The 13814-nt window shown below is 40.4% G+C and overlaps 1 protein-coding gene across 1 annotated transcript; it reads right to left on the bottom strand.

The window, feature by feature from the left end:
• Positions 1 to 1649: 1649 nt before the first annotated feature.
• LOC142390432 (uncharacterized) lies at positions 1650 to 13147 on the bottom strand. The gene is made up of 15 exons (XM_075475848.1): positions 13045 to 13147; positions 12790 to 12893; positions 12435 to 12707; positions 12221 to 12314; positions 12071 to 12138; positions 11815 to 11952; positions 11408 to 11482; positions 11245 to 11295; positions 11021 to 11155; positions 10814 to 10876; positions 10631 to 10693; positions 10362 to 10421; positions 10010 to 10175; positions 2999 to 3083; positions 1650 to 1839 (listed from the first exon to the last, which is right to left on the bottom strand). The coding sequence occupies exons 1-15, from the start codon at positions 13145 to 13147 to the stop codon at positions 1650 to 1652; spliced, it is 1668 nt and encodes a 555-aa protein (XP_075331963.1).
• Positions 13148 to 13814: the final 667 nt, after the last annotated feature.

Here is a 13814-nt window from a genome sequence, read left to right as displayed (position 1 = left end):
GCTGGTGGTTGGAAATGTCTTTTTTTTTTTCCACACCTCGCATTTGATCGAACTCCTCCTACATATTTAATGCAAAAACCTTCAAACTTGGCCAGGTTGCTCTTAAGACATGGGCCGAAAAAATCATTGGCCAACTTTTTCAAAACTTAAAGGGCGTGGCCGTGGCGACACCTCAAATTTATGACGTGCCATAAAAAATTAAGTCGCTTATAACTCCCACATACATTATCCAATCTGTCCCACACTTCATACGGTGAATGCTGGACCCAGCCTGAACGCGTACATATAAAATAGTGATATCCACCTACAGCGCCACCTAATGGTGGTCGGAAACTTCATTTTTTTCCACACCTCTTATTTGATCAAACTCCTCCTACATATTTCATGCTCAAATCTTCAAACTTGGCCAGGTTACTCTTAAGACATGAGGGCAAAACTTCATGGATAAACTTTTTCAAACCGCAAACGGCGTGGCCGTGGCGACGCCTCAAATTTATGACTCGCCATGAAAAATTAAGTCGCTTATAACTTCCACATACATTATCCAATCTGTCCCAAACTTCACACGGTGAATGCTGGTCCCAGCCTGAACGCGCACATATAACAGTGACATCCACCTACAGCGCCACCTGCTGGTGGTCGGAAACGTCAAATTTTTTTAAACGACTCGCATTTTAGCCACACATGATATGTTGAATAGCCTTCAAGAAGTCCTCGCCAATCCTTCGCCACAAAACAGGAACTGACAGTTACTCAATTTTTTCCATTTTATTTATTAACAAGACAGTGCATATTAATAACAGTACATCTGTAACATGCCAAAATTTCTATCTTTAGTCCTGGTGAACAGTTTTACATTTGCACCCTAAAAAAAAAATATATAAATAAAATGTTAAACAATAAAATCAACAATTAAGAACTCCTGTCTGGAAGGTGACACATCACTTCAATTTCAAACACATTCCACTCATAATGTTGTGGAGTGAACGCCATTTGGGAGATTCGTCAAATACTCTGCCTCGTGCTCGGGTGCAGGAAAGGCGTGACACGATTGATGACGCCACTGGAGCGGCAGTGTTCGCCCTTTTGCAGTCAAAAGGTCGTAGCGTTGTTCAGCAGCGACACTTTCTGTGTGTCATAACAGACCAGAATTAATCACATCGACACCAACAAAAATCCTACAAGAATTTCTATTATGCTCATGTTTCTCATAACTTCTTTACATTGGCACAAAACATCTTTGAACGCACACTTTGCCAGTCCAGAGTTTAAAGGTTTTCTACTTGTCATCAAAATTTGTTCAAACTTGTCAGCACAAATCAGCAGGGCAACACAGGGATTTGAACCCCGTCCCACAAGTGGGAGTACCAATACCATTGCCTTTTGCTTTTTTTAATGCTATATGACAAGGTAAAGCAAAACTTGCATTAAGAACAGCATGCTAATTTCTGTATGTTAACTTATATTAATAGCCGTTTATCACTACTTTCAAATATATTTCTGTGGAAGTTAAATAAATGCCGTCTTAATGCAAGAAACGAAACCTTTACACAATAAAGACTTTTGTTTACTGTTAAATAGAACACAAATTTTATGCAAATTTCAAAACATAGGTAATTAAAGCGCTTAGCATTCTCACAAGCACTTCGCTAATGCGCCACCTCCGGGACAGGCGGAAGGGCCACTATGAGTTCCTGCAAGGTTGCAGCCTCACGGTCTGCATCCTCACCCGTCTTAGTCTCTGCCTTCGTCTTCAGTCCTGACTTACTGAGCGGCAGCTCCTTCCGTGCACAGAAGTATGCATCGGGATGCTTCCTCCTGATGTGAAGTGAGAGCCCCCTTTGGGACAGGAAAGAGACGGGGCAGGTCACACAGGCAAATCATGGCGGAGAATCCCCCTCTTGCCTGTGAGCTGTCACATCGTTCAACTTTTTGGGATTCAGAATTGTCATTTTTTAAACCTTGTAACATTTACAGAAAACAAACTTCATTTAAAATAAAAACTAATAGTTATATAAATAACATGTACAAAAATACTCTTCTCCCCCCAATATACTCTCATCTGTACTTAAAAAAAAACTACATAATTATTTCATTAAAAACTACATCAGCTTAAAACCACACTCCGGTGTTGTTCGTTTATGTGCTGTGTGCAATGGAGTTGTTAAGCTCCTTGAGAATGTTTGTGGATTTTTATGTACAGTGTGCAATGGTAGGCCAAGGCCACCTTGTATTTCAGTGCTATCTGTTGACTGTCCCTGTTTTGGTGTTGTTGCTGTAAACCCTGACACTATCACTCTTTGTAGTTATTCAAAAATGTTAAGTAATCCCTCATGATCACTACAATAAATTCATTCAAATGTTTAAACAGGAAGTACATGTTACAATTGATTACAAACACAAAATACATTATTATATAAACATTGACAATATATATACACATGTGCCTTTAATAATGATACATAATTATTTCGTGTACACACATACATAAGAAATACAAGTGCCAAACCTTTACAACAAAATCATGCCATGTCCAAATTTACAACATCACCCTGGCCTCACACATGTAGAAATGGGTAAAGTACTTGTCTGAATTCACACATTACCAGCAACGAAACACTATTGCCTCATGATCACTAAAATATGTGGGCACCACCGAAGCCTCTACTTTATACTGAGTGGTTTTTACATATACGTGATCAATGAGCGTCCCTCTCTCTGTTGTGGGTTCTGTCACTAACTGGACATACCCTCTACTTGTAAGAAACTGGGAGATTGTTGATGATTTCAAAATGTCATCATTGAAATCTCCCATGACAGCAACTGTGTTACTCAGTGAATTAAGCCAAACAACCAACTGCCCTAGATTTTCCTTAAACAAAGAGATGGGATAAGATGGTGGTCGATAAACGACTGCCAGAACTACGTTGTAAGTAGCAAACCTACACACTACACATTCCAAATTGACACGTGGGACATCTAAAATGTCACATTCCACACTGTCAGCGGCATACACGCCAACTCCACCATGTTGTTGGTCTTGAAGTGCGAGCAAGGCAGGATGGCTGCTACTGTAGGATAAACTTCGTGGACAGTTGTGAAAAGTGAACCCAGAAATCTTAGTGGTCTCTGATGAGAAGGCTGCAGGCAGCCACGTTTCTGTGACAGCAATACAGTTAGGCTTCAAGGGCTGTGCACACAATGCCAAATCCACTACATGTCTACTCAAACTTTGCACATTCATTGAAAACACAGTGAAACTGTTTTGGCTCAATGTGTGCCGAGGTATAGCGCCTGTCACAAAAGGAACCATACTGTTAATGGCATCCTTAACATCTTCCCTGCAATATATGCGCTTCTCTTCAAACTCCTGAATGATTAACCCTGAAAGAGTCCTAACACGACTTAATGCCACATATGCTTGGCCAGAGGAAAATATCTTTGCCAAATTAACTACAGCATTATCAACAGTTAGGCCTTGTACTTTGTGGACTGTACAGGCCCACGCTAGTTTCAGTGGGAATTGCCGCCGCAATCCACCGTTTTTGGTGGCTCTGTCTTCTTCAGGTTCAATACCTATAGAGCCTTGCAAAGGTAATGCCAAGTTAGGGCACTGCTTTCTCCTCTGTTGTCCAACCAAATCGTCATCAAATTTAACATAGACTTTGAGTGGAAACTTGCTCTTTTCTGACATATGCACTTCAGTAACTACACCACAGACACCATTGACAAGGCCATCTGCCACATCAACATTTTTACACAGCATTACACGCGCATCCTTCCCTAAGAACAGCGTCTCTGCCAAACAGGTGTTTTGTGCTTTGGCATGATGGCCATCTAACAACCTCAGTTGTCCTGTTTTCGCATCATTAATGAAATCCTGCGCATTTACTTCTACGTATTCAGGACAAGCCTTTAATAGCTGTTGCATGTTATGCTCATTTACTTGTCTATTAGTTGCAAATATGTGCAAGGCAGAGCTTTCCTCAGCAGTTTCACAGCGTCTCAACACATCCAAATCACTTTTCAACATCGGAGTCTTTTTGCTACGACACCTAACCCGATTCAACAACTCAGCAAAGACTTTGTCTTTCTGTCTAACTATTTCAGTTAGCTCAACAACTTTAAACAAGCTTGACCACAAGGTGTTACTAACGTCCTCCACATACAACGGCTTGCCTCTTACAGGCGGCAACTGGAAAAAAATCTCCTACTGCAACTACAGCAACATTGCCAAACGGTGAAAAATCACCCGTTTGTTTTATCTGTCTCAATCTACCGTGAATATATGAGAACAGATTGTGATCCACCATGGATATCTCATCTATTATCAACAGCTGCAGATCACAATATTTGGCACGCAACGAGTTCAGTTTCTCCTCCCCCAAAGGAGTGTACGGTAAGCGTACATCCTTTCCTATACCAAATGTTGAATGGATTGTTGCCGCCTGCAAATTGAATGCAGCAATCCCTGTAGGAGCCATCAACAACACACATATGTTGTCTGGATGACGGCACGTCGGTGACAACAGCCTCATTGATTCGTACTGAATCGCCTTTATCAAATGACTCTTGCCAGTACCTGCACCGCCTGTAATAAATACATGCAACGGTGCAGGAGTTTTGCCATGTATCCTATCTAAACACCATTGCCTCACCTGATAAAAAACAGACATCTGGGTGTCATTTAGAGATCTAACTAAAGCCAAACCATCACTTCTACACATGACATTACTTCTCTTCTCTACATTTCTTGACTCTACACTTCCGGACTGCAAATCTGGAATATCTTCAACATCCTCTACCAGTATCTGTTGCTGCTCTCCTCTTTCCTCCAGACACTCTAAACGTTCTAGCTCCTGCTCTGGACACAGCTCACACCATGCATTTTCCACTAGTCCATCACAATCGATATTATTCCTAATATCATCTAAATCTTCTGCTTCTCTCTCAAAAATTCTGCCATTTTCATCAACGACCACCTGCACCGAACGTCTAGAACCATCACTAAACCTAACATGCCCATTACTGTAAAACTGTTCAAAGGTTTCACAGTTTGCAGGTTTCAGTTGTTCATCACATCTATAGGGCAGGAACAGTTGCAATTTACTGCGGAAAAAGTTTTCCGAGTTCTTGGTTTTTGAAAACCGCGCATACCGAATGACAGCTGGTTGTGTGCGTGTTCTTTTGACTATAAAACCACACCGATTCTGTAACTGGATTGGATTCCGACATTTTTCATTTTTACTCAATATGCGATATTCTGATGCAAATGTTGCCAAACACATGTCTTCAAATGCCACATCTATTGGCCTACTCTTATAGCGGTCAACTAAACTAGTCATCCACATATTTTGAGAGGTGACATCCTCTGATGCAGCCCTCTGTCTTAAAATACTCAACGGTAAACTCATCCTCACAATATTATCCCCTGTGGGCACAAAGACGACTTTCCTTGAACATTCCTTTAAGTGCATATTTGTTAGTCTATAAACTGCTTCTTGTGCGCTAACATCTCTGTTATGCAAGTACACAGTACCTAGATTTTTTAAGGCCTCCTTTGCACTAAGATTGCCCTCTTTGGATGCCTCTCTTTGGGCATTGCTCAACAGCAGCCCCATCTCCCTTTCTGCCTTAGAAATATAGGAGATGATGTACACAACACATGCATACGCATCCACAACGTACTGGATGTCTATATTAGCATTCCAGCATTTCAAGAGGGACGTATTATACTGATTAATCCACGACTCCTTAACATCCCTTTTTAAAATAACTTCTGTCTTCTTGCCAAGACGTTTATACGCCGCCTCAAAAATCTCCTGATTCATGTGTAAAGCACCAAACAACTGCTGTACATTTTCACAACTACCATCGTTCAATGCCTTCTTAACGCTTGTTAAAATGTCATCAGCATGCTCTTTCTTCATCTCCCACCTGTTCTCTCCATGCTTTTCACATGTTGCATCCGTCACATTTTCCTGACACTTGCAGACTGGTTCTACTCGCTTACGACTAATAAACGTGCGTGCAGATACTGGTCGAGGAAAATTGAAACGACATGTTGTATTCCTCTTTTTGCACGACTTTGAGTGTCGAGTGGAATGTTGTTGTACAGATGTGATAATGTCCAATAATGTGTCATCATCTGCTGGTAGTTCACATGTTACATATTTGTCAATAAACTGAACTACCTCTTCGTCACTGTTCCTGTCAATTAACGGAGCGTTCTCGATCCAGAACAAACAATGAACATGTGGGGAACCACGCTGCTGAAACTCAACCCTATAAAAGTAGTCAATTATTTTACCTATCGGATTGCATGGAGACATCAACACCTCCTTTAAAAAACAATGCCACCGAAAGTCAAACATCCTGGCTGCAGTTACCGGATTCTGCCGCAACAGCTCACACCTATCAGCCCACTCCAACTCGTCAGCTGTCTGTGTTCTTCCAGCCTGTCGCAAAGCGCTATCAAGCAGATTTTGCCAACGAAGATCAGCTGAAGAAAAGGAACAAAACCAAGTAGGGACACCTAACTGACGAACACAAGCTAACAGGTCATTCTGCGCTCCCTGCCAGTACACTGGGGTTCCTCTAATAGGTTTCAAAAACCGATAGCCATCATCACACGCCAACAACCGTTTCAACCCATCGTCACTCTTCAATAGATTGTTAACCTTTGTCAGTGTGCCACCTCCCCTTCCTTTTCTTAACGCTATGGACACATTGGAAACGACGTGTTCGACCTCCGACATGTACTGAGCAAAAAATATGTATTCTACATTCCGGGAAAATCTGCCATCAGCATGCAGAACACGGTTATTAAAATAACGCGTTAATGTCAAACGCTGTGGTCGGCTATCATGATAGGTATGCTGTCCCTGCGGAAACAACACTGGAAAACATTTGGCTTCATTGCCATGATCAGACAGCAAGCTAACAGGGCTATTTCCCTCTGCAGGAGCCACGTTCACAACACCATCAAAATACTGGTCCAACACTTCTTGACCAATGTCTACAGGCATCAGACAACTGTCCTGAAACATACAGTGTTGCTGTCTGTCATGTAGAAGTTCATCCTCGCCACCATCACTGGCTTCTACATTACAATCATTGTCTGCTCCTAAAATTACCTCATCGTTCTCCCTACAAAACTCATTAAGCCATGCTTCATTAAACTGTATATCTTTATAATGTGCATTAATGTTTTTTAAACACTGCAACGCTTGCCTAACACGCATGGTATCCACAAATTCATACTTGTAATGACCCTTGTAGGTTAACTTACGCTTCAGCTTCACAGGCAACAAAGACCCCTCCATATTGGAACGAGGTAACAAATTACTTGTTTGAACAATGTTTGCTGGAACACATGTCACTGGGCCATGTACTCCATTTTGCCCACCTTTGGGCAAAGCTAACATCTTCATAAATGGTATATGTAGCGCAATCAAATGCTGTTCTAAACTATTCAAACAGGCCAGTTCTGCTGGAATGTGAGACACAGTCAAATTGTTCCCTGCAGATTCAGCCGGTTCCTGTCCTCTAAGTATTTTACTATGACAGGTGTAACAGATCGAAAGCTTTCCTCTGGGTGATTCAACCAAGTGACACGGCATCTCACAACTGGCATCACATTTGTGCAGATAATCATCAGTAATACACTTTGCGGCTACAGCAGCTACAGCTCGAGTTTTATTATAATCTTCCCTTTTACAGGTTAAAACCTGATGCCTAAACAGCAACCTGTGGCAAACACAACACACAAAATCTGGTCCATCTCTGACTTTATCTAAAAACTGCTGCATAACAAAGTCAAATTGCTGCCGCTTTTCTTTCAACTGCTGCCTCTTCAGCTTCATACCTGCTACAACACGCCGTTTATATTCAACATTTGCATACTTTGTCTTACTCATGTTCCTCACCTTCTTCCTATGTATCTTGTTTGTACGATATTTATTTTTACTCATTACTTTCACATTTTCTTTATGTACTACATTTGTACGATATTTATTTTTACTCATCGCCTTCAAGTTCTCTCTATGTACCACATATGTCCTGCACTTCCATATACTAATCTCTTTCTTCTTGGCTTGATACAATACATTAGTCCTGTACATATTTCTACTCATTTCCCTACTCGTTTCCTTTTTCTTGGCTTGATACAATACATTAGTCCTGTACATATTTCTACTCATTTCCCTACTCGTTTCCTTTTTCTTGGCTTGATACAATACATTAGTCCTGTACATATTTCTACTCATTTCCCTACTCGTTTCCTTTTTCTTGGATTGATACAATACATTAGTCCTGTACATATTTCTACTCATTTCCCTACTCGTTTCCTTTTTCTTGGCTTGATACAATACATTAGTCCTGTACATATTTCCACTCATTTCCCTACTCGTTTCCTTTTTCTTGGCTTGATACAATACATTAGTCCTGTACATGTTCCTACTCAATTCCTTCACACTCTCTCTCTGTAACCTATATGTCAATTTACTCATAGCCTTATGCTTTTCCTTATACAAACTATTTTGAGCATAATTTCTTTTACTTCTTTCCTTCTGGCTTTCCTTCCTCCAAAGCTTTCCTGTATATGTAAACACACTTTGTCTTGCCTGTTCTGCAGGTTGCTCGTTAAATACATACGGTGTTTGCTGTCTTAAATTGTATCCATCACATGTCTGCACTTTACAATAACCATAACATGCCTGTGTTTCAGCCTGTTGAACACAAACTACGTTTTCATAATGGTTACCATTGCAATTCTTTACATAAACTGCCTGTTTGGAGAATTGATGGTTGTGACAACTATATTCAAGCCAACGCTCATTGTGATATGTGAAAATACTCACACCTAAACAGTCTGCTGCAGCTTGAATCTCGACCTCTGTAGCCCAACTGCCAACATAACGCATCCTTGACACCACCAGGTATTCTGCCATTGAGGAATCTGGATTTCTCAAAATACCTTGATATGCCACAGGATTGCTTTCCATCTGCTTGACAACGGCAAGCCTAATCTTCCGATGATTCTTCTGTGTGCCACTAATGGCCTGACTAACTGCCCTAAAGAAACAGTTTCCATCACCAACTATTTCCTCTGTCCTGCATGGAGCCCCTAACACACCAACTGTACCAGATGCTACATGACTAATCTCAGACTCTATATTTAATCGCTTGCATAGGGAGTCTGCATCACCTTTACACAATGGATTAAATTCTAAGCATTTACTTCCAACATCGCTAACAAAAACTACATCTAAATTAACACTAGTAACATCACTTCCTGAGTTCCTGTCAATGACACGCACACCGACAAGTTCAAACAACTTAGGAGAAACATTAAGTGCTTCTGTAAACTTGCACAAATGGCAGAACAGATGCTCAAGATCATTAAAATACACAACTACACTCATCCCTTCACCATCTACCATCCCATCTGAACTGCGTGCATGCGAGTCAACCACTGCATATTGTCCATTCTGACGAATGATGGCACATGTACCGCCACACAATGTCAGAAGGCAGGTGTCATATTTCCTACATATTTCTGTCAACCCTGTTCTGAGACTGATAAGCACCCCTGTTGCAATTAATTCACTCTCTCCATCAGCATCTCCAGTTACATAATCACCATACTCAAACTCAAACTTCTGTCCATCTATGACACGCTGCTTGGGCAAATCTGGAACAGAAAGCATATCTGCCCCACTACTAATCTGATTACTGTCACGCAAATCTGAATACAACACATCACCTAAAACTACAACCTTATCCAGTGTAGCCGCCTGCCACAAAAACACACTGTCAGTTGTGTGTTTTGCTACAGCTACCAAACTTACAGCCATACACTGCAATCCAGCATTTATAAACCGACTATCACCCTGGTGAAAAGTTCCCCGAACTGATGTACGCCCACTGACAAATGTACTACCAACTAACTCTTCAGACAGTGGAACACCCTGTGAAGGCATGCATGAACTGGACTTAACACTCAAACCTTTGGTGAATCTTTGAGAGCGCCGCACACCAACACCTCTGTCCTCCTGGTTCTCCACCACCTCCACAGAGCAGACAGGCACCGGAACAGGACGAGCAGAGACCTCAACAGGACTGGTGGGCAGCGGCACATCACAGGCACACACAAGGCTAGTTGTGGCCTCCACCTAGGACAAAAATAAATAAATAAACATAAAGGACAACAAAACAACCCTATAAGCAACATAAAAACCTTGTATTTTGCTAAATTGCTCATAAAAAGATCAAGTAGCCATTTTTTTCTTTTTTACAATATCTCTTTTTCTTAACAATAATTCCCTTTAAAATAAATAAAAAATACAAGTTGTACCGACCTCTTGGTCCAGGACCCTGGCTTCAGGACGAGCAAACACCGTAATTGGTGTGGCATCGACCTAAAGAGAGTAAAAACAATAAAATGTCAGAACCACAATACATAAAGAAAAACCTTTTGTGTACTTTTCACTTTTTTGTCACAATGGTTTAACACAGTTTCTCTGAAAGTCAAATGATATTTAACTGACACAAAATATAACCTCACATACTGCAAGCCAAAATCCTTTCCCTAAATTCAGGAGAAACCCTTCAAACAAATTGAACCAACCTTCTCCAGCACCTCCACTTTCATGCCTTCAACAGACACCTCCGCACCTGGTGTGGCCAACACCTACAAAAATACATGACATGAATACAGTACATGAGTACACAAATGCTAAATATTTCCCTCCTGCTCTCCAACTAAAAATGCACCACATATGCTCTTCAAATGAATTCAATCATTACATACCTTACGCCTAACTTGTCTGCGTTTCAATACAGCCGTTTTTCTCCGGTGTTCCACAGGCAGCGTCTAATGTGAGACAAACACAATTGCGTTTTAAAATATTTGTGCAATAGGTTTGTGTACACAACACACACAGTGTCAAGAATGAGGGAGAAGAAGTCATTTTACAATAATGCTTAATCCATCACACACAATTTAAAAGCAATGTACCTCTTTACTTGTAGGAACATCACAATCAAGTGATGATGGAACCACCTTCTCCATGGCAGCCAATATAGCACTGGAGAACCGCACAGGATTCAGTGGGATGAAACACTCCCTCAAAACCACTGGAGTTCCATCCACCTGTACAATGTAGACAAAACTAGTTCAGATCAACATTGCATACTCATCTTAGTTCAATATGAATTTAAAAAAACAAAAACATAGCAAACCTTGTGTTGAGCCTTTCTCCTCTTGGATGCACCCGAAGCAAAACGCTTCCTCTGTAAAGACAAATAGCACATGAATATAAGAACAGTTTCACCATAGCTTTGATGTTCTCTTTAACAATAGCACTTTTCTCAAATATGAATTTAAAAAAAATACATAGCAAACCTCATGTTCAGGCGTTCTCTTTGGTGCACCCGAAGCATGAGCCTGAGCCAGCTCAGGCTCACCAGAACGCTTCCTCTGTAAAGACAAATAGCACACGAATATAAGAACAGTTTCACCATAGCTTTGATGTTCTCTTTAACAATAGCACTTTTCTCAAATATGAATTAAAAAAAATACATAGCAAACCTCATGTTCAGGCGTTCTCTTGGGTGCACCAGAAGCAACTTCAGGGTCACCAGAAGGGTTCCGCTGTAAAGACAAATAGCACATGAATATAAGAACCATTTCACCATAGCTTTGATGTTCCCTTTAACAACAATAGCACTTTTCAATTAAAATATAATAACTGTCAACCTTCTTACCTTCCTACCCGATCCTACAACCGGCCACTCAGAGGCAGGTAGAGCATTCCGCGGCACTGATGTCAAAGCAGACACCGAGTGAGGTACCTGTGGTTGAGGAACCGGTATCTCCAGTTGATGGTAAGCAGCAATCCACATCAGCTGCACAAGGAGCGGCATCCCGAAGTCGTCGCTGAGGTGCACCTGTGATTAAAAAAAAAAAGGGTAAAAAAAAAAAATGATGAAACATTTAATATTAAGTTTCAAATTACATTAAATATTTTTCCATTTCTTATACAAAAACAACACAACAGCTACTTACCCCATCACGGCACCACAGCTTGAGACAGTTGACAGGGAAATAGTCAGCCGTGTTCCAAAACTTCACACCTTAACACAAATTAAACAATGTTAATTTATAACTATTTACACAATAAAACATAATCCATCGTACACCCTTTTTAAAACATACCAAGCTCTGATGCCACACGGTGGAATTCGTCTCTCATCAGCTTTTGGTATTCAAAGTCCACGGTCAACCGTGGAGGCATGTCCACAACAAAAACCTAGACAAATGAAATAGGGATTCATTATCAATTGTATTATCTGCATAATGCCACACCATTAAAATAGATACACTGCATAATGTCATTACAATAAACAGAATACAAATTAAATTAATATACCTTTGTCCAGTATGTACAGACAGTGGAAAGGAACTCTTTGAAGGAGGCACCTGCCTCATCAACCGTCCTGCTGCTTGTTAGATTGTTGCTAGGGGCCAAGACGCACACAGCGTCAGGCATCCGAGGAAGAGCAGCGTGCAACACTTCAGTCCTCAGCTGGTCAGCACTGGCCCCCGGCGTTGACATAACACCAAAGGACAGACAACCCTCTGGCATCTGAACAATGCCGTCTGCGATGGAACGCAGGTGGGAGTCCCCGACAAGAAGCACAAACTGGAACAAAAGCAAAGATTCCTTTAGAATAAAAACACATAATAATTCCACACAATGACTGTTGTATATAAATTGTACATACCTTCTTGTCTGGAAACTCAGCAGGGATGACCAATTTGTGACTTCGCCCACTGTGCAAAGAAATTTGCCATCGTTTCACTTTATGCCTCCAGCCGATTCCACGAACTATTTAGCAACAGACATAAAAAGCAACATAAACATTTACTAGTCATATTAGCCGCAAATAATATCATTACACACTTTACTATTACAAAAATGACCCAAATGTTATCTCAAATATTGCAAATATGGAGAAACAGATAATGATAATACATACGTGCACGAAACTCGCTGGAAGCCATCCGAATTCCCACAGACTCAGTTGATCTGCAAGCATTCCTCTTCTTCAACGCCTCACGATGACTCTTGCCACGCGGCATCTAGATGTGGATTAAAACAATGAATTAACATCATTACATAACACTATGCTCACCAGAAGGAAAACAAATACAGCCACCATCAGCTGAACACTATTAAAATGTTCCTATATTTCCAATCAATGTTGTCATTATCAATACACATTGATATTCACAGTATTTCACATTATAAATACTACCTTTAAAAACCATAAAAACTATGTACCAAAGTTTTAAACTTGTTCAAAAAAAAAAAAAAAAGGTGAAATTCTCAATAATACACATTATCAACTACTTTGGCATAATCCTACATTAGCGTTTTTTGACACTGAATAAAATAAATGGAACACCATCATTTTAAATATTATAACTAACACGTCAACTTCCTAAACAGTCAAAACAGTGTAACCAACATTTGACAAGCCATTTTGTTCATCTGTGTAAGAAGATCATATTACAGGAAACAATATCACAATGAAGGACCCATGATTAGCCCAGCTGTTACATACAAAGGTTAATAACTCTTTGAATTCTTCATAATTTGACATTATTAGGGTATGACCGTAAGAAACACTTATAACTTATATTAACTGTAAAAATAATTATCCTAGTTATTTAAAAATCTTAACATCAAGGACATGTACTTGCATAGGTGTCCATCATAATGCCTGTTAAATTTGAATTTAAATTG

The sequence above is a fragment of the Odontesthes bonariensis genome, chromosome 10 (assembly GCF_027942865.1).
Source record: "Odontesthes bonariensis isolate fOdoBon6 chromosome 10, fOdoBon6.hap1, whole genome shotgun sequence".
NCBI classification, from domain to species: Eukaryota; Metazoa; Chordata; class Actinopteri; order Atheriniformes; family Atherinopsidae; genus Odontesthes; species Odontesthes bonariensis.
Note: the sequence above shows the minus strand (reverse complement) of the source record. Positions and strands in the feature narration are given on the sequence as shown.